Source organism: Capra hircus, chromosome 6 (genome assembly GCF_001704415.2).
Source record: "Capra hircus breed San Clemente chromosome 6, ASM170441v1, whole genome shotgun sequence".
Taxonomy (NCBI): Eukaryota; Metazoa; Chordata; class Mammalia; order Artiodactyla; family Bovidae; genus Capra; species Capra hircus.
The window spans coordinates 90,939,506-90,960,261 of record NC_030813.1 but is presented as its reverse complement, the minus strand read 5'-3'; the positions used below and the strand labels follow the sequence as shown (position 1 = coordinate 90,960,261).

The 20,756-nt window shown below is 37.1% G+C and overlaps 1 protein-coding gene across 1 annotated transcript in view; it reads left to right on the top strand.

Annotated features, from left to right (window-relative positions):
* CDKL2 (cyclin dependent kinase like 2) overlaps positions 1–20,375 on the top strand; it is a 41,785-nt gene extending 21,410 nt beyond the window's left edge. Inside the window, exons 6-14 of the mRNA XM_013964725.2 lie at positions 247–386; positions 2,758–2,846; positions 4,612–4,747; positions 6,185–6,483; positions 8,653–8,746; positions 12,095–12,218; positions 12,444–12,550; positions 18,576–18,664; positions 19,693–20,375. Coding sequence (XP_013820179.1) covers positions 247–386; positions 2,758–2,846; positions 4,612–4,747; positions 6,185–6,483; positions 8,653–8,746; positions 12,095–12,218; positions 12,444–12,550; positions 18,576–18,641 — 1,055 coding nt within the window. The 3' untranslated portion in view covers positions 18,642–18,664; positions 19,693–20,375. The remainder of the gene's footprint in view (positions 1–246; positions 387–2,757; positions 2,847–4,611; positions 4,748–6,184; positions 6,484–8,652; positions 8,747–12,094; positions 12,219–12,443; positions 12,551–18,575; positions 18,665–19,692) is intronic.

The window sequence follows — 20,756 nt, the reverse complement described above, 5'->3', positions numbered from 1 at the left end:
ACACAGTGGCGTGGGAACTTTTTGAATGAGTATGTTGAGATATGAATGTCAATTTCCTTTGAGTTGACTTTGTGTCAAAACCACCATAATGACTGCCAGGCACCACCACAATAAGAGCACTGTCTTTGGTTGCTTTTGCATGCTGAGAGAGTCCCCACTTTACATACTGAGTTCCTCTCAACTCTACTCCTCACCGCCTGTCCTGTGATGCATAATGACAGAGATGTGTGCCATTCTCACTGCCAGGGAATCTAATTCCAAGACATCAAGAGCTGTTTTATAAAAATCCTGTGTTTGCTGGAGTGAGGTTGCCTGAAATCAAAGAAACGGTACCTCTTGAAAGACGCTATCCCAGACTCTCTGAAGTTGTGATTGATTTAGCAAAGGTAATCAATACTTTTTTTTTTTTGCTTTTTCTGACAGGGAGTTTATATTATGGGGATTTGATTTTCTCTTTTTCTTTTCTGATCTACTTGATCTTTTCGGTCAACAGTTTCCTCTGACAACTTAAATTTTTGTACATTAAGAAAGGAGAAAGGGGGCGGCAGAGGATGAGTTGGTTAGACAGCATCACTGACTCAATGGACAGGAATTTGAGCTAATGCGGGGAGACAGTGGAGGACAGGGGAGCCTGGGTGCTGCAGTCCATGGGGGCACAAAGAGTTGGATACAACTTAGCCGCTGAACAACAACAACAACATTAAGAAAGAGTTTAATTTGGTGGGAACAGAGATGGAGGAATGTCAGAGATAAAGGCCTGAAAATTTTGCTTGTTTTTTAAAAAAAAATCATTTTGTATTATCTAATGTGTTTTAAGTGTGAAAACAGTCCCATAATGATGTGTTTTTAATGTTTAACATTTAGAATGTAGGCCTTGTATAAGTGGAAAAGAGAAGAAAATAGGATAAGAAAATAAAAAGACAAGTAGAGAAGTATTAAAGTCTAGGGCTTTAATTTAAAGTATTAAGGTCTACAGATCATGTTCTGTAGTATATTGTTAAAAAGCGGTTTTGTTCAACCACTAGATTCACTGAAGCTAATTTTTACATGATCATCACCTTTGCCTTGTATTTAATTGGGGAGGATATTAGGGACATTCTCACTGGATCAAGTTGTTTTTCAAAGTGGACCTTTTGAAATTATTAGCTCAAAAAAAACCTCATTAGTTAGGATTGTCCTAAAGTGTTGTTTTTTTTGGGGGGTGGCCCACGCCATGTGGCATGTGAGATCTTGGATCTTGGTTCCCTGACCAGCAATCAAACCCAAACCCATGCCCTCTGCTGTGAAAGCACAAAGTCTTAACCCATTGGACGACCAGGGAGGTTCCTGTCATAAAGTCGATAAAATAAATATCTCTAAAAGAGCAGGGTCACTAAGATATTTTTTGCTTTTTTGCTTCTTTAAATAACTCATTTTAAAAAAGCTTAGTAAGCTTATGAATAGTTATAACAAGTTCTTAGAAAAATATATTGTTATTTTTCTATGTAATGTAACAGATCCAAATATTCTTTATTTAGACTAGCTTTATGATCTGTCTATAAAGAGATTAAACAGGAATAAAGGTAAAAAGATTGTCCAGCTTATGCCCCTTATGGTAGAATCATATGACTTTTTGAACATTTTATTATAGGAAATCTTAAACATAGAAAAGGAAGTAGAAAAAATAGTGGTGTCACGAACCCCCATAAGCTGGTCATTAGTTACAATGGTTAGAAATCTTTGGAAAATATTTCATCTGTCCTTTCCACACACTTAGGAATTTTGTTTTCCTCATCAGTTTTTTACTGTGCGGCCTGGGGATCTTATTTCCTTGACTAAGAGTTGAACCTGTGCCCCCTTAGTGGAACCACAGAGCCTTAAGCACTGGACCACTAGGGAATTCCCTCAGCAACATTTTTTTTGGAGTATTTTGAAGCAAATTGCAGATATTATGGTATTTCACTTATAAATACCTTAATTATTTGTATAATATTCTTGTTCGTGTAAAGCTACTTATTGAGTCCCTTTTATTTTTACTAGCTGTGAGTGGTAACACTGGGACAGAACAAGATGTAATAAAATGTATATGAAAATGAAAGAACAAGATAAAATGAAATCATCTATGTCAAGTATCTAGCACAATAGTAAGCGCAGAGTAGTTCCCTTCCCTTCCATTCTGCAAATACTGCAAATTTTAAAAATTCTCAAAAATTTCATAATGTAAAATGTCTAATCACTGCTCAAAGTTTCATTAATTTTCTCATAATTCCTTTTTATGGTTTGAATTAGGATCCACATGAAGTCTAGAGATCACAATCAGTTGATATGTCTCTTTAAGACAATTTACAAGCTCCTCCTCACCTCTTTGTTTTTTATTTAAACCTTGCCATTTATCTGTTAAAGAAAATAGGTTGTTTGTCCCATAGAATTTTTCACATAGTATAATTTAATATGTTCTTCCATTTCCCATATTTTGTATAAACTCATAGTAGAGCTAGAGCTTGATTGGAATTAAGTTGAATTTTTGGCAAGAATACTTCATAAGAGGTTTGTGTATTCAGAGACACTGAATGTCTGGTGATCTTTCTTTTTGTGATATTAGCAGTCATTGGTGGTCACTGTTTAGATTTGTGCTTTATTCCTTATCACTTATTATAGATGTTTAAAATTCATTGACTCTGAAGAAGAATTTTCTATGTTTACACATGTAAATGTAGGCAGTTTTTCTTTGATATGAACTATATATACTGAACTGATATATATTCCTTGGTTTCCCAGAAATGCTTACATATTGACCCAGACAAAAGGCCCTTCTGTGCTGAGCTCCTGCACCATGATTTCTTCCATATGGATGGATTTGCTGAGAGGTATGGTACTATGTGTTCTATGTCACATCAACCTAGAGTCAAAGTAAGGCTGCCATAGCAGTACATAACACTAACAAACAGTATTTCTGTACCCACCTATTCTAACAGGATCTCAAATGTTTACCACCCTACCTCCATTCACCCTTAGCAACAACACATTCCTAGGAGTGGTTCCCTGTATTTGCTAAGTTAGGGCCCTTGGTTTTCACAAAGCAGTCCCTTCATGCCATTCTTTCTGTCCCTGTGATGACCTCTGTCACTCAGGTCACTGATTTCTGGTCTTGCTATCAGCTGTGTGATGCTATCATCTTGGGTTCCGATGTATTTGCAAAGGTGTCATCTCCTGTTGCTGCTGAACTTACACCACACCCAGTCCTATGACACTGCTGACTCTGTGAATGCACATGGAGACCTGATGTGCCAAACCTGTGGGTGCCAGAGTAGCTGGCATGGTCTCCTGTGCTGCTCCAGCTGCGGGCATCAGTACAGCTGACAAAACAAAAAATAGGGAGATAAGTGGCAATGATATTGCTTTATGTTTTTGCTAATCTATTTATTATTTAACTTAGTAAAAGATAACTGGATCCTCGTATTTGCTTCCACATTTGATTTCTTATGATATGTTGTTTTGGTTGAAATACACAGAGAAATTGTGGCCTCACATACATATGTAGCTGGAAAATGGAAGAGAATTTTGATAGTTGTTTTAGGTCACCGTGGGTATTTTTCTTTGATTCCATACCAAAAAACTTTGATACCGTACCAAAACTTGACAGTGGTAGTTTCTTAAAGGTTGCTTGTATTGTGGAATCTGAAACCGTATCAATGAACTTTCCCCATTACATTAAAATCCACTTGTCTGTCTTGCACTTTGAGTAGATCATGCATGCTTTTGTAGAATCATTCATTAGTCATTTGGAAAATACTCTTTTGCTAACTTATGTAGAGCTTTATTTAATAATGTTGACATTTCATTGGACTATATTAAAAAGTTACATTCTCATCAGAAAAACCTTTAGTATTAGGAATCTGCTAAGTTCACGGTAGTGGATACAAGTTGAATGAAATTCTTATTTTTTATAAAAGTGTGAATTTTATCATTAATGCAAATATTATCAGATTTTTCCTTGAAGTAATAAACTCCTTTGTTCATTTTTTAAAAGAAAATATCTGCTGATTACCCCAAGTCTGAGTAGTAATAATTTTTCTGTCAGTTTTTCAAGTAATAATGTTCCATGAAGAAAGTGGCTAGTTTAGCTTGTAACTCAACCAGCTACACAAGTGCTTTTCTTAAGACAACCATTGCACTTTTATTTGCAGCAAAGGTATCTTTTCAGGGGTATAGACTTAACAGTAAATATATATATTTACTGTGGGACGTTCTTAAAACTGCCCCCTCCCCAACTTAAATTTGAGAACTTGTGGCTAGAAGAATATAATAAAATCTGTGTAAGGTCTGTAAAGTTTGATGCCTCTGCTTCAATCTTGGTAAAGTACCTGCAGTTTACCCCCCATTGCTTTTTATTTCATCAAATGTCAGATGGTGAAAAAGAAGTCACCTTCATAATAAGATAAGAGCTTTGATCTTATAAACCTCCTGAAAGATTTTCAGAGATCCCCAGTGATCTGCAGAAACCTCATTTCTCATTTTGAATAACACAGTCTAGTTTAGTACTCAATTCTTAAAGATAAGTATCTTGAACACCAATTTTTCCTAGATTTATCTGTTTCATACAGTCTTATTGACAAATGTATTTTTATGTAGGTTTCCTCAGGAACTGCAGTTAAAAGTACAGAAAGATTCCAGAAACATTTCTTTATCTAAAAAATCTCAAATCAGAAAGAAGGAAAAGGAAAAGGATGAGTCTTTGGGTGAAGAGAGAAAAACACTTGTGGTACAGGTAAATTTCCATGTTTTAATGCATATTAAATTTTAAGTTTAATATATCCTTAAATTTGAGGGAGGTATGGGGTATGAAGATCTTAAAAGTCTCCTGGGTGGTTAACAAGTTCACTTTTAGCTTAGTATAAAAATGTATTTTCTGTAGACATTACCTGTTTTAAAAAACATCTTAGGATATCATGTACTGAGTGCCTATTGTACACAAATCTGTACAACAGGGCTTGTCAGTAAATCATACTCATTCAAGAACATTTAGACATGCATGTGTACACTCATATGCAAATACATACACCATTTTTCCCCTTAGATAATAGGAGAGAAAAATAGAATTTTTAGAATTTTGTATAAAGTAGAGCATTTAAAGGAGAAGGCAGTGGCACCCCACTCCAGTACTCTTGCCTGGAAAATCCCATGGATGGAGGAGCCTGGAAGGCTGCAGTCCATGGGGTCGCTGAGGTTCAGGCATGACTGAGTGACTTCACTTTGACTTTTCACTTTCATGCATTGGAGAAGGAAATGGCAACCCACTCCAGTGTTCTTGCCTGGAGAATCCCAGGGAGAGGGGAAGCTGGAGGGCTGCCATCTCTGGGGTCGCACAGAGTCGGACACGATTGAAGTGACTTAGCAGCAGCGGCAGAGCATTTAAAAACTGAGATTTGGGTACTCAGTTTATTTGAAATTTACTTTTCTTGGTAATTTATGCAGAATCTGTTCTCAGTAAGATAATTCAAATCTACCACCAACTCACTCACATTTTCTCAAATGAACCCAAAGAAGAAAGAGGACTCAATTTTGTGTTCCCTGACTCTAAATACAAGAGAACAAAAGTCAGCATGCTGGAGTCCTCTTTCATTGTTTTCCACTGAAATATAATTTGATATGTGTATACCTGCTTAAGTGTATATATAATTTTTTAAAAGTTATTTATGTTTGACTGCACTGGTCTTCTTTGCTGCATGTGGGCTGTCTCTAGTTGCAGTGAGTGGGCTTCTCACTGCAGTGGCTTCTCTTATTGTGGAGCATGGACTCTAGGGCATGAGCTCAGCAGTTGCAGTACTCAGGCTTCAGAACTTGTGGCTCACAGCCTTAATTACCCCTTGGCAAGTAGAATCTTCCTGAATCAGGGACTGAACCTGTGTCTCCTGCATTGGCAGGCAGATTCTTAACCCCTGGACCATGAGGGAAGTTCTGTGTATACATCATTAAATCTCATATATATATATGTCAGAGCTAGTGTGAGTTGCATTTTCATTTGAAATAGGTGTCTGACTGAGAATCCCAGGTTTAGTTTTAATTCCATAGGTAGAATAAGAAAAAAACCGGAGCACAAGAAGGTGTTCTGTCTGGAATTCTGGTTTTGTTGACAAGTACTTCATAGGAAAAGGTGATTTTTCCTTCTCCTCAGATCATTAATGTTGTTAACATTTTATAACAGGATACCAATGCTGATCCCCAAACTAAGGATTCTAAAGTATTTAAAATAAAAGGATCAAAAACAGATGGAGAAAAAGTGGAAAAAGCAAGTCGAGCTTCAAATGCCAGCTGTCTCAATGACAATGGGATGAGCCCCGTCAAAATAGTGCCTTCAACAAGCCTCAAAGATTGCAGCAATGGCAGCGTGGACCAAACAAGAAATCCAGGCATGGCAATTCCCCCACTCACACACAATCTTTCTGCAACGACTCCTACTATTACTTCTGGAATGGGCACTATCTCAGGAATTCAGAGTTACAGGTATGAATTAGGAAAAGAAGAACAAAATATTCTTACATATTTACAAGCTGCAAATATTAATCCGTCCAACCACCTGCATTATTACTTTCAGACTTCTGGATACTATTCATTTTTTTAAAAAATTATTTATTTATTTGGCTGTGTCAAGTCTTACTTGCAAAACACAGGATCTTTCATTGCAGTGCACAGACTCTCTAGTTATGTCTCACCAGCTTTAGAGGGCACAGCTCAGTAGTTGAGGTGCACAGGCTTAGTTGCTCTGTCGTATGTGGGATCTCAGTTCCCTGACTAGGAATTGAACCCATGTCCCCTGCAATGCAAGGCAGATTCTTAACCACTAGACCACCAGGGAAGTCCCTGCTATTCCTTCTTGTCAGGCTGCTGTTTCAAAAGACTTCTTGGCCAGTGTGATGAAAATTATTAGTGTTTGATCAAAAAATTTACCGAGTCCTAAGAAAATAGAGTTGTATTATTTAAGGTGAAGAGACTCTCTATAGCTATTTAGTCTAATAACACAAAAAGAGGTTGTCATAATAAAAGAGATAATTGGTTTTGCACGTCTGCTGCTCCATGGTGTGGCTGTGGGCATTTAGTAGTACAGTTCAGTTCAGTTCAGTCCTTCAATCGTGTCTGACTGTTTGCGAACCCATGGACTACAGCACACCAGGCCTCCCTGTCCATCACCAACTCCCGGAATTTACTCAAACTCATGTCCATTGAGTTGGTGATGCCATCCAACCATCTCATCCTCTGTCGTCCTCTTCTCTTCTCACCTTCAATCTTTCCCAGCATCAGGGTCTTTTCAAATGAGTCAGCTCTTCACATCTGGTGGCCAAAGTATTGGAGTGTCAGCTTCAACATCAGTCCTTCCAATGAACACTCAGGACTGATCTCCTTTAGGATGGACTGGTTGGATCTCCTTGCAGTCCAAGGGACTCTCAAGAGTCTTCTCCAACACCACAGTTCAAAAGCATCAACTCTTCAGCACTCAGCCTTCTTTGTAGTCCATCTCTCACATCCATACATGACCACTGGGAAAACCATAGCCTTGACTAGACAGACCTTTGTTGGCAAAGTAATGTCTCTGCTTTTTAATATGCTCTCTAGGTTGGTCATAACTTTCCTCCCAAGGAGTAAGCGTCTTTCAGTTTCATGGCTGCAGTCACCATGTGCAGGGATTTGGGAGCCCCCTCAAAATAAAGTCAGCCACTGTTTCCACCGTTTCCCCATCTATTTCCCATGATGGGAACGGATGCCATGATCTTAGTTTCCTGAATGTTGAGCTTTAAGCCAACTTTTTACTCTCCTCTTTTACTTTCATCAAGAGGCTCTTTAGTTCTTCTACACTTTCTGCCATAATGGTGGTGTCATCTGCATATCTGAGGTTGTTGATATTTCTCCCAGCAATCTTGATTTCAGCTTTTGCTTCATCCAGCCCAGCATCTGATGATATACTCTGCATATAAGTTAAATAAGCATGGTGACAATATACAGCCTTGACATACTCCTTTTCCTATTTGGAACAAGCCTGTTTTTCCATGTCCAGTTCTAACTGTTGCTTCCTGACCTGCATACAGGTTTCTCAAGAGGCAGGTCAGGTGCTTTGGTATTCCCATCTCTTTCAGAATTTTCCACAGTTTGTTGTGATCCACAAAGTCAAGGCTTTGGCATAGTCAATAAAGCAGAAGTAGATGTTTTTCTGGAACTCTCTTGCCTTTTCGATGATCCAGCAGATATTGGCAATTTGATCTCTGGTTCCTCTGCCTTTTCTAAATCCATCTTGAACATCTAGAAGTTCACGGTTCACATATTGTTGAAGCTTGTCTTGGAGTATTACTTTACTAGTGTGTGAGATGAGCGCAGTTGTTCAGTAGTTTGAGCATTCTTTGGCATTGCCTTTCTTAGGGATTGGAATGAAAAGAATAGGCAATAAATTCTGATTAAACTGCATGTCACTTGGTGGTAAGTTTTTGTTCAGTCACCAAGTCGTGTCCAACTCTCTGCGACCCCAGGACTGCAGCACACCAGGCTTCCCTGTCCTTACTATCTCCTGGAGTTTGCTCAAATTCATGTCTGTTCATGTCACTTGGTGTTGGGTCATTTAATTTTGTGCTTGAAAAAAATAATTACTGCTGATTCTAACATAACTTTTTGTTGTTGTTGTTACAGAGTGGATGAGAAAACCAAGAAGTATTGTATTCCATTTGTTAAACCAAATAAACATTCTCCACCAGGAGCTTATAATATTAATGTGACCACATTGGTAAGTGAACTGTTCTCAGTGGTAGAAGAGCAAGCGTTAGTCATTTCTAGATTTTATTAATATTAAACATGGTAGTGAAGAACTGAGAGTTTTGTTGGGAGACACATCATAATGTAGAAGCTTAACTATGTATATATCATTCCCAGCCCATCAAAGTCAAGTTTAAGTTTTATAAATCTAGAAATTTAAATGTAAGGTGTTATTATTATATAGAATGGATAAGCAACAGTGTCCTACTATATAGCACAAGGAACTATATTTAATATCCTAAGATAAACCATAATGGAAAGGAATATAAAAAAGAATGTATATATAACTGAATCATTTTCCTGTACAGCAGAAATTAACACAACATTGTAAATCAACTATACTTCAGTCAAAAAGATGTTATTATTAAAATGATATCTGCTTTAATTTTTTTCAGTGATCATAAATTTTCTTAACCTAATGTTTGGTGATCAGTACTTTTATAGAGTAGATGAAAAGGTAAATTATCTTATCTTACCCAGATCAGATTTCTGGTAGGAATATTCTATTTATTCACTTAACATATTTATTATCTATTAAGCAGAAAACATGGAGAAGAATAAGTTAACCTTTTTTTCCAAGGAGCTCGTGGTCTAGTAGAGAATAAACAAATTAAAACATAGTGTCAGATTGCAGTAGTAGAATCATGTCAAGGTTCAGAGGTCTTCTGAAGGTTTGGAGGAGTATTATCAGGCCAGAAGTGTTCTTCTAAAAGTGAAGTTGAATCATCATTGCTCTTCCACTCAAAACCCTTTGTTGGCTTCTTATCTCTGAGAAAAACCCAAGTGCTTTCAGGGCCTTTTGGCCCCTGAGTGATTTACCCTCGCCATCCCTCCATCCCACTCCTGGCTACTCTCATTTTGATCACTGCAGTCCCTCCAGCTTGATGGTGGTTAAGAATCTACCTGCTAATGCTGGAGACACAGGTTCAGTCCCTGGGTTGGAAGATCCCTGGGAGTAAGAAATGGTAACCCACCTCAGTATTCTTGCTTGGGAAATCCCATGGACAGAGGAGCCTGGGGGCTCATGGGTTTGCAAAAGAGTCAGCCATGACTTAACAACTAAACAAGTCCAATCACATTGATTTCCTTGCTATTCCTAGAACGTGGCTAGACATGCTCCCACATTTGGGTTTTTGCACTTGCTGTTTCCTCTCTTTTAGAGTGTCCTTACCCCAGATAATCCAAAGAATTTGCTTTCTCTCCTTCTTGACTTTGATGAAATCTTACTGTGAAGTCTTCTCAAATATTTTAACTAATTTTGTCTCCTATTATTTTCTCCCCTCCCCTTGTTTAATTCCCCATCCCTAATTACCTTACCTGACATCCTCTGTATTCTCTTATTTATATAATGTCTTTCCCTGCTACCCCTTTCCCTGAATGGAAACTTCCCAGGAGGAATTTGTGCTTTCTTTGTTTTCATTACTGTTCTGCCCCACACCTTGAGTAGTGTCACATGCATTTAAACTGCTTAAGAAATGTGGTGAATGGATTTTTCTGCCAGGAATAGGGAGGTATGGATGTATATTTCCAAAGGAGTATTTTTCTCACAATTTTCCCTTCTCTACCTCTCTCATCATTCTCAGAGCTGAAAAGTATACCCTTCTTTTCCTATCTTTCATGATTGAGACATTGCATTTATTTTTCTTTTAACTATTCTTTAGCCTATAATTTCTGTATCCATAGTACTTTCCTTTTTTTTTTTTTTTGCTATACTCTGCTCATTTATTTATGGATTTTTTGTGTGTTTTACATTCCTGATCTGCTTTGGAAGACTATTTTAATCAGCAAGGCTTTTCAAAGTAGCTGGCTCAACACTGTTTGCTGCAATTGATATCAGGCTTCTTTCAGGCATTACATAATCAACGCTGGCTGATAAACAGATCTCATTTCTGTTTATCTTCCTTTGGAACAGGGACTCAAGAAGGGAGGTAAAGATTAGTGGGGAGAAGACCCATGGAGTCTTTTCTTAATGAAAATTAACAGAGGCAGAACTAAGCATACACTTTCTTCAACTTCTAGGTTGAATATCAATACCCTTCTCCCATGCTTTGTACCCTGATTCTGAGATGTAGATAAGTATACTATTATAAACATCTCTTACGTATTTTAACTTGTCACTTTTTGAGTATACAAATCTAGTAGTTTGTACTCATTATTTTATTTTATTGTTTTTTGCTTGTGGATAGTTTTTTTTTAACTAATTTATTTTATAGTTGATTTGAAACTTGAGGCTTAGCACTAATTCTATTAAAAGAGTAAATAGAAACATCCAAAATAAAGAAACTCAAAAGTTCACTACAGGACTTCTGAAGACTTTCTGGGAGGCAGAGTAGTTCAGAGAATATTTTTTTTAATATAAATTTATTTATTTTAATTGGAGGTTAATTACTTTACAATATTATATTGGTTTTGCCATACATCAACATGAATCTGCCACAGGTATACTCAAGACATCTGGAACCTCAGGGGCTTAACACTGTCATTATAGTCTTTGTGTGTGTATTTCACTGTTTATACATGTATGTGTATATACATGGACATACATATGATTTCATCATCTATATGTGGTTTTTTCCTTTTAGAAAATCATATAATATCTCTGTGTATCATCTGTTTTGAAAATGTGGAAAAGATTTTAGAGTTTCTGTGTCTCTTAAAGGAAACAGATTGGGAAAATGTCTAACTCACAAAGGTGCAGAATTGAAGTGTTACTTCTGTTATTATTTTTCCAGACTTTATAAAATATGAAGTAATAGTACTAAGATTAGGAAAATAATTTGAATAATAATTTTATACTTTATACCTTAATAAAATGTATTTCTAGGGAGATAATATCATTTGCTAATGCTGAGGAGCGAGACAAGGACAAATGTAAAAATCGAGTAATAAGATTACCATTGGGAAAGTGAAAAATGTGCTAGGTGATGTGATCTGTAACAAGATGAACTATTCACAATTCAGGTGTCAGTAACAACTATTTGCATAAAAGTCCAGCAAGTGTCACAAGGCCTGACCTTGCTGGCCTGAAAGACCAGGACACTGATGCCCATCTTTTAACCTTGTGACACTTGTCAGAACCTTGGAGGGAGAAACTCAGCAGCCAAGCACCCCACTTGTTAGCAATTTTAGTAAATTTAATTAGGAAGAGATTTGAAGTAACTGGGTGAAGTTGTTTCATTTGTTATTAGTGTTCCTCAAACTTTATATTTTTCCAGCTTTTGAATTCCATAAATTTTAAGATATGAGTATAGTAGTTGTGAAAGGGGACAAGCTTACCTGGAAGCTAATTCATTTGTGTTAACCATTCTGGTGATATTAGGTTGCTAGTGAAAAGAGCCTACTTCAGGCAAATAAGAAAAGACGGGAATACTCAAAGACAGATGTCCGTTTGCCTGAACTAAATTATAATCATCTCCCTGAACTAAAAGCCCTGGAAGGCATCGGTATGTTTACAATGCTTTTACTATTTCAGCTCTTTTTTATACATTATTTAAAATGTATGTTAAGTAAACTAACAATATAAAAAATTTTTAGTAACTTTACATATTTAAGTATGTGAAAATGTAGACTTATGTACAATAACTACAGACTGAAGGACAGATATAGAATGTGAAAAACTAACAAAAATGTCTCATTTTCTCACTCTGTTTATGGTTATTTTTGTCTAGCTCGGAATTCCAGGCTAATAAAGAAAGAGAACAAAAATCTTTCAGAATCTCGAATTCCATCTCTGGCCACAATTGACTTGCACACCCCCAGTATCGCATTACAGCAGGTACAGAAATACTGTCCGTAGGTTTCATGGAACTTGGGTTTCTCTCATACTTTATTTTGGGCTTACCGGGTGGCTCACTGGTAAAGAATCTGCCAGCAATGCGGAAACTGCAGGAGACGTGGGTTCTATCCCTGGGTGGGGAAGATCCCCTGGAGGAGGGCATGGCAACCCATTTAATATTCTTGCCTGAGGAATCCCGTGGACAGAGGAGCCTGGTGGGCAACAGTCCTTAGGGTTGCAAAGAGTCAGACACAACTGAAGTGACTTAGCACGCACACATACTTCCTTTTAAAGTGTCATATGGAGAGTTTGCTTTTATTGATTGGGTAGGTTTATTAGTGGTATCTATAAAATTTGCATGTTAAATTTTATTTTATGATTCATTGCATTCAGTTCAGTTCAGTTCAGTTCAGTCGCTCAGTTGAGTCTGACTCTTTGCGACCCCATGAATCGCAGCACGCCAGGACTCCCTGTCCATCACCAACTCCCGGAGTTCACTCAGACTCACGTCTATCGAGTCAGTGATGCCATCCAGCCATCTCATCCTCTGTCGTCCCCTTCTCCTCCTGCCCCCAATCCCTCCCAGCATCAGAGTCTTTTCCAGTGAGTCAGCTCTTCACATGAGGTGGCCAAAGTACTGGAGTTTCAGCTTTAGCATCATTCCTTCCAAAGAACACCCAGGGCTGATCTCCTTCAGAAAGGACTGGTTGGATCTCCTTGCAGTCCAAGGGACTCTCAAGAGTCTTCTCCAATACCACAGTTCAAAAGCATCAATTCTTCAGCACTCAGCCTTCTTCACAGTCCAACTCTCACATCCATACATGACCACAGGAAAAACGATAGCCTTGACTAGACGGACCTTTGTTGGCAAAGTAATGTCTCTGCTTTTGAAAATGCTCTCTAGGTTGGTCATAACTTTCCTTCCAAGGAGTAAGCGTCTTTTAATTTCATGGCTGCAGTCACCATCTGCAGTGATTTGGGAGCCCAGAAAAATAAAGTCTGACACTGTTTCCACCGTTTCCCCATCTATTTCCCATGAAGTGATGGGACCGGATGCCATGATCTTTGTTTTCTGAATGTTGAGCTTTAAGCCAACTTTTTCACTCTCCACTTTCACTTTCATCAAGAGGCTTTTTAGTCCCTCTTCACTCTCTGCCATAAGGGTGGTGTCATCTGCATATCTGAAGTTATTGTTAAGCACCCTTATTACATATATATTTACATAAACATTTCACAGCTTACAGTGATCAGTTTTTTATAGGTTAAAAAATTGTGTGTGTGTATGTAGCCTAGCTGTGGCTTTAATGTACCTATTCTTTATTGTAGATTATGGCATTTCACTATAATAATACCAAAATTATTAATATTACCCATCTTTCAAAGAGTTAAACTCTGGAATTGTTTTTATCTTCTTAAAATGTATTGTTTATTTGACACTTTTCCCTAGGGCAATCCGCTCCATCCATGCTAGAGATTTTTCTTTTTAAATTTATTTATTTTAAATTGAAGGATAATTGCTTTATAGTATTGTGTGGGTTTCTGCCATACATCAGCATGAGTCAGCCATAGGTACACACATGTCCCCTCCCTCTCGAACCTCCTTACTACCTCCCACCCCATCCCACCCCTCTAGGTTCATGCTAGAGATTTTCTAATCCATATAGTCTTTTTCTATAATTTCTCTTATCTCTCCAGAATATTTATGTTTCTGCTACTTTCATATCAACAACAGTCATATCCCTAAGAAAGCTGGCGAACTTTATAATCTCTTGGGCCATCCATAACTAACTACAAACTTGAGACATGTATCACTGAATTTTTCCCTTTACTTCTTTTTGTCCCCCACTTTTCTTCCTCAAACAAGTTTTCACTTCTGCTTGATGCAACTTTTATTTTGGATTTCTCCATCCCAATTGTTTAAGTATCTCCATTTCACAGACAGCCCCTGTATGTACCCTCTTCCTCGGTGTGGGTACTTTTTCCTACTGTTACTCCTGAAATAATTTGTACAACTCTGCAAACAAGGGGAATGCTATAGCTGAGGATAACAAATTACAGAGGCAGTTACCGAGTGATTCTGAGAAAAACATTTATAGACAGTTGTTGCTTTTTTGGCTTATCCCTTACCAGCCATTTTTGGAGCAACATCATTAAAGCTAAACAAATTCCTATTGTGTGAAGATGAAGCATGGCCACAGATTTTATTTTTAGGAACTACAGTGTTGCGGGAAATTCCTTGTATACTTCTAAACTTAAATGTAAAGCAGATTTTAAAGGAAAAATTTTGCACTTGCTCTTTGTGAGCACATTATTGTTCAAAGCACTTTTTGGGTCAGCATAGCTCAGTCTAGTTGCATGCGATGGAAGAAAAGCTTTGGCTGCCTTCCCCCTTCTTCAGTATTTTTCTTTCTCATTCTGAACTAATCATTTTATATCTGTAAACTGGTTCTGCATTTTTCCTCTCAGGTTATTTGTTCAGTTTCCATTTGTAGTTAAAATACAATGAAAGAGAAAGTAGATGTATTGAAAAAGCACAGATTAACGCCAAAATACCATGAATTTATGTGTGGAAAATCTGAGTGGAAAGAGACAGGACTGGAGACTGAAAGCCAAGGGCCTGCCTTCTGAGGCTGTGACCTGCCTTGCACCCTTACTTTATGGTGTTCATCAGTGCACTGAACTACATAACATTTTCACATTTATAAAAGTATATTACATACCTTCTGGAACAATCTGTAAGATAAATTTTGTAAGTGAAGTATTGCTTAATCCATGGACTCTGTCTCCACTCCCTCACCCCACCCCATGCTTACACATCTTATATTTACATACATAACTTCAAATGTTTTCCTCTAAGCACTGTTTGCTTCATCCCACAAATTTCCATATGTTATATTTTCATTATCATTCTGGTCAAACATTTTAAAAATTTCCCTTGTAATTTCTTCTTTAACCCAATAATTATTTATGAATGTGTTGTTTAACAGATACTTGGGTATTCTCTAGATACTTTATTATTAATTTATAATTTAATTCCATGTGGTCAGAGAATATACCCTGTATGATTTCAATTTTTTTAGATGCATGGAGATGTGTTTTATGGCCCAGCACATGGTCTGTCTTGGTGAATAAACCTTGTTCTCTTAAAAAGAATGTATATAATTAGTTAGTTGTTGGATGTAGTGTTTTATAAATGTGAGCTTTGATTAAGGGTGATAGTGTTCAAACATTGTATATTCTTGATGATTTGTTTAGTTCCTTCAGTTCCTGAAAGATCTTGATAGATCTTTCACTATGATTGTGGCATTGTCTATCTTTCTGTTTATTTTTGCCTCATGTATTTAAAAAAATCTGTTTTGTTAGGTACAGACACATTTATACTTGTTTTGTCTTTCTGATACATTGTCCCTTTTATTATTTTGAAGCGTCTCACTTTATCTCTCTTGGTGCTCTGTGCCTCAAAGTCTATTTTATTTGAGATTAAAATAGTCACTTCAGCCTGCGTGCATGGTAAGTCACTTCAGTCACGTCTGACTCTGTGCAACCCCGTGGACTGTAGCCCACCAGGCTCTTCTGTCCGTGGGATTCTCCAGGCAAGAATGCTGGAGTGGGTTGCCATGCCCTCCTCCAGGGGATCATCCTCACCCGGGGATCAAACCCACGTCTGGTATCTGCTGCACTGGCAGGTGGGCTCTTTACCACTAGTGCCGCCTGGGAAGCCTTCACTCCATCGTACTTACAGTTATTTGTCTCCATGGTGTATCTTTCTATCAATACTTTCATTTACTTTCAGCTTATCTGGTTTTTATGTTTAAAGTGTTTCTTTCGCCAACAGCATTAGTATCCATTCTGTCAATTCTGATTCTCTTAATTGGAACGTCTGTTTGTTTTCTATTTCTTCTAACAAGTTACTACCAATTTAAAACAATCTCCACTTGTTCAACTTCACAATTTCCATAGGTCAGAAGTCAAGGTATGGCTGCTGTTCTCCTTAAGAGTCTCATAGGCTGAAATGAAGATGTCAGCAGGGCTGTGTTTCTCTCTGGAGGCTCTAGGAGGGGAATCCATTTCCAGGCTCTTTCAAGTAGTTGGCAGCATCTAGTCCATGTGGTTGTGGGGCTGATGTGGGGCTGACTGACACCTGGGGGGTTGTTCTTGGCTTCTAGAGGCTGTTCACGTGGCTCATGGCCTAATTCCACAGCCCTCAAAGCCAGCAACTGTGGTTGAAACTTTCTTACTCCTTTGACTCACTCTTACCTCATCTGCCTCATCTCTCTGACATTCTTCCGCTTTTAAGGGCACATGTGATTTCTTGGGCCCACTGGGATAATCTCTCTGAGGGTCAGCTGAATTGCTAAATTAATTTCATGTGCTAAGTTCTTTCACAGAAGTAGCTAAGTGAATTCAATTGACTAACCAGGGACAGATATCTTAGGGGAATATCTTTAGAATCCTTCCTACCACTGAATATTTAGGCCAGTTAACATTAATGTGATTATTCAAGTGTTTGGATCTAGCACTATGTTTTTATTAGTTGCTTTTTGTTCCTCTGTTTTCCCTTTCCAGTCTTATTTTATATTTAAGTACTTTTAGTACTGGCTCTTTGGTGATAATCTCTGCATTATTTTTTTTTAAATGAATTCTCTAGGGATTACAGTGTATGTAACTAATTTTTTCATAGTCTATTTAGCATAAGTATTGTATCACTTATAAAATGTAGAATCTTTCAAAACCGATTTCTTTTCTCCACACCTGAACTTTATATTAGAGTTAGCATATGTATTTTATTCACATACATAGAAAGCCTCACTACACTATGTTATCTTTTTGCTAAAATAATTATAAGTATTTTAAGCAGTTTATGCAAAAAAAAGGTAGTTTTCTATGTTTACCTAGCTACTGACTTTTAATGTTGTTCTTCCTTCTTTCTTAAAGATTACAGTTTTAATTTCTGATATTATTTTCTTTCTGTCTGGAAAACCTCCTGTAATGCTTTTTACTGAGCAGGTATGATAATGACAAACTCTTACTTTTCTTTCATTTGGGGATGACATTATTATTTTGCCTTCTTTCCTGAAATATATTTTCACTGGATATAGAGCATGAGTTGGTAGATTTTTAAAAAAATTTTTTTCTCTCAGCACTATAAAGATAATTATTTCTCTGTCTTCTAGTCACTACAGTTTCTGGTGGGAAATTATCAGGTATCTGAATTGTTCCTCTATATGTAGTGTTTCATTTTTCTCTAGCTGCTTTCAATATCTAATCTTTGTCTTTTGTGTTCATTAGCTTGAATATCTTATGTTTGGGCATAGTTCTCTTTGAGTGTATCCTTCTGAAATTTGCTGAGCTTCTTGAATCTGCAAACTGATCTCTGTTACCAAATTTGGCAAGTTTTGGTTATTATTTCTTCAAATATTTTTTCCTGCCGTAATTTCTTTCTTTTCTCTTTATGAAATTCCAGTGACTTATATGGTAGACCTTTTGGTAGGTTTTATTTTTGTACAGGTTCTTGAGGCTTTTCACCTTCTTCAATCTTTTTTTCTGTTTTTCAGATTGAGTAATTTCTACTGATCTATCTTGCACTTCCTCACTACTCTGATAGTGGAGCTTGCCTTTTGGGCAAAGTCACAGTGGGGAAAAACAAACAAAACTGGAAACTTACTCCCACACGAAGGGTTGTATCTCCAAGTTTTGACTCTTGTCCTTCATCCTCAGTTGTTTTTTTTTGTATTTTTTTCCAAACGGTTTTGATTTGTTTATTTTGTTGATAGGTAGTAAACATGGGTTACAGCAGGTTTACATTGCCGTGGCACATCAGAAGTATCATTTAGCATATATATCAACAACAAGGTCAAAGAGTAAGATGAAGCCCTTACTTCATCTTTTTCTGTATAAGCAGCTTGAGCTATCCATATGAATAGTTAACCCTGATCATCTGATGTTTGAACAAGAATTGGGATTTGGGGGAAGTAGGACTTCGGCAATTACTGAGAATCTATTATGCTCAATTATTAACTTCTAGGTATCAAAATCTCCCCTGTCAGATGATTCAGAGGCTGATTTGCCTTCCGTGGAACACCAGCATTGAGTGTCCTGTCGATTCTGAATTGGGTAGGTCTGGTTTCTCACACTTGGAGCTGTGTTAACCTTCATGGGAAATGTTTTGTGTTGATAGCTTGCTAAAGCTACAGATTTTCAGCCAAAATGTTCTTCCATGTTTGGCTCTGTGGGAACTCCTGATAGACAAAGAATTGTACCACTTAAAAAAACAGGAGTAGCATTTGTCTCTGGGATGAAATCCTTTTTCATAGAGTCTACATCTCTTGCTTTAAACTAATCTGCTGTATTTTATTGGATACAGTAATGTGAACTTAGGGTGACAAGCACTCCAGGAGGATATGGACTTATCTCTCTTATCAGTCATATGCCCTTTGGGCTTGTAAAACAAGAAAGAGTAAATGATTGCTAGATAATCTTTTTCCTAATAAAGAGGTATCAGCACTAAACCCAGTGATTGCTTTTCTTTTAAATAGAACTTTTTAATGCTAAAACCTTCTCCCCCTCCAAACCAGACCTTTTGGGGGTGATACTTTTCTATGAGAGCTCACACAGGTCATTCAAAATTGAGTATCTCATTAACTCTGTGAAATGTATTATTAATAAAATACCACATTCTCATAACTGTGTTGATTATGTTAATTAATCTTTCAACTGTGTTAATTAATCTTTCAACCTCCACCAAGTATTTTGAATGTCTGTGACACCAAATGTGAATTTACTGTGACGTGAACAAATTTTAAATTTTAATTTCTCATTTTTAGAGGTCCTTTCCAAGGCCCTAGTGGAAGTCATTGCAATGCATTCATTGTACATACTGTTTAAACTTCAGGCTCTCTTAAAACTTGGATCTGTTTTGTCAAAATTAATCATTATTTATATAAAAGTGGATTGCTACACATTATAGTTTGGTGAGTAATTATCCTGAAGATTGTCTTTAAAATCTTGTTTTTGATATGCATGGTTTTCTTAGACCATGTAATACCTACCAAGACTATCAATATATACAGGGTAAGAAAACAAGAGAGGTAGAAATCAGTTTCCAGAAGGAATTTATATAAACTATCCCCCTTTGCTTTTAGATGCTGCTATGGTACCTGAGATAACATTCTTGTGCAACAGAATTCTAGAAGCAGAGATTCATGGCTTTGAGCATTGACTTCTGAACTGCCTGCATTTTCTGAGAAAGGCCTTGCAGCAGAAGAAAAGACATCATTCATGTGTTTCACAGGAAGATTGAATAACTGTTATCTCCTCACCTTTCAAGTCTGTTGATGCTATTTCAAGATATATCAAATGAAAGAATAGTGATAGGGTTTTTGTTATATGAATGTGTATTTACTATTAGTAGATTGTGTATTTAAAGTGAGTAAAAAAAGAGAGAGAGAGAAGCATTTAAAAGGTTTTGTTATTTATGCATTGAATCTTGTGTGTTATCTGTATAAATGTGTACATTTATTTGGAAGTGAGTTCAGTGGAGGTAGATGATCAAAACTAGGATCAATTGAAGAAAACAAAACAAAAAAAAGATCAAAAAGAGATCTTGTTTCCTTTACTCAAACTTAATTATAAAACATTTAAAAATCTTGCTTGTTTCTATGCTTTAAGGAGAAAAGTAACTACTCTCTATGGATAGAAGTGTATCTTTGGTTTCTGTGATTATTGTTAATGTTTGATCAGTGTTATTGTGGGAATTTGGCCTCTCTGCTGATCTTCTAAGAACACACTAAAGCAAATTTTGCAAATAAACCTTTATTTCTAATAACTTAGTGTGGTTCTGGCATTGGATAGTCCTCTGTTTTGTAAGATTCTAGTGCTAATGTTCCTGTGTGTAGGAATGTGATTGAAATGAGTGGTGAAGAAGAATTTTGTTAAGTTTACCTTGGAGCTGAGTACTGTGCTTCTCATTTGAAAAAAAAGAGGCAACCATACAGAGTTTGAGGGCTGAAACTGCGTTATGCCAGTCTCCTCAGGCTGATTACTCTTTTCTGGGCCAGTGTCTATGAAACTCCCCAGTTGGAAATGCTTTAGGGAGGGAATGTCCACCATTAGGACTTCACTCTTGTCCCACTGATAGTTTGAAGGTGACGTTAGGCAGAACCTAGAGATGTTCCTCTCTCCTTGTTTCCTCAAACACTTAGGCCTT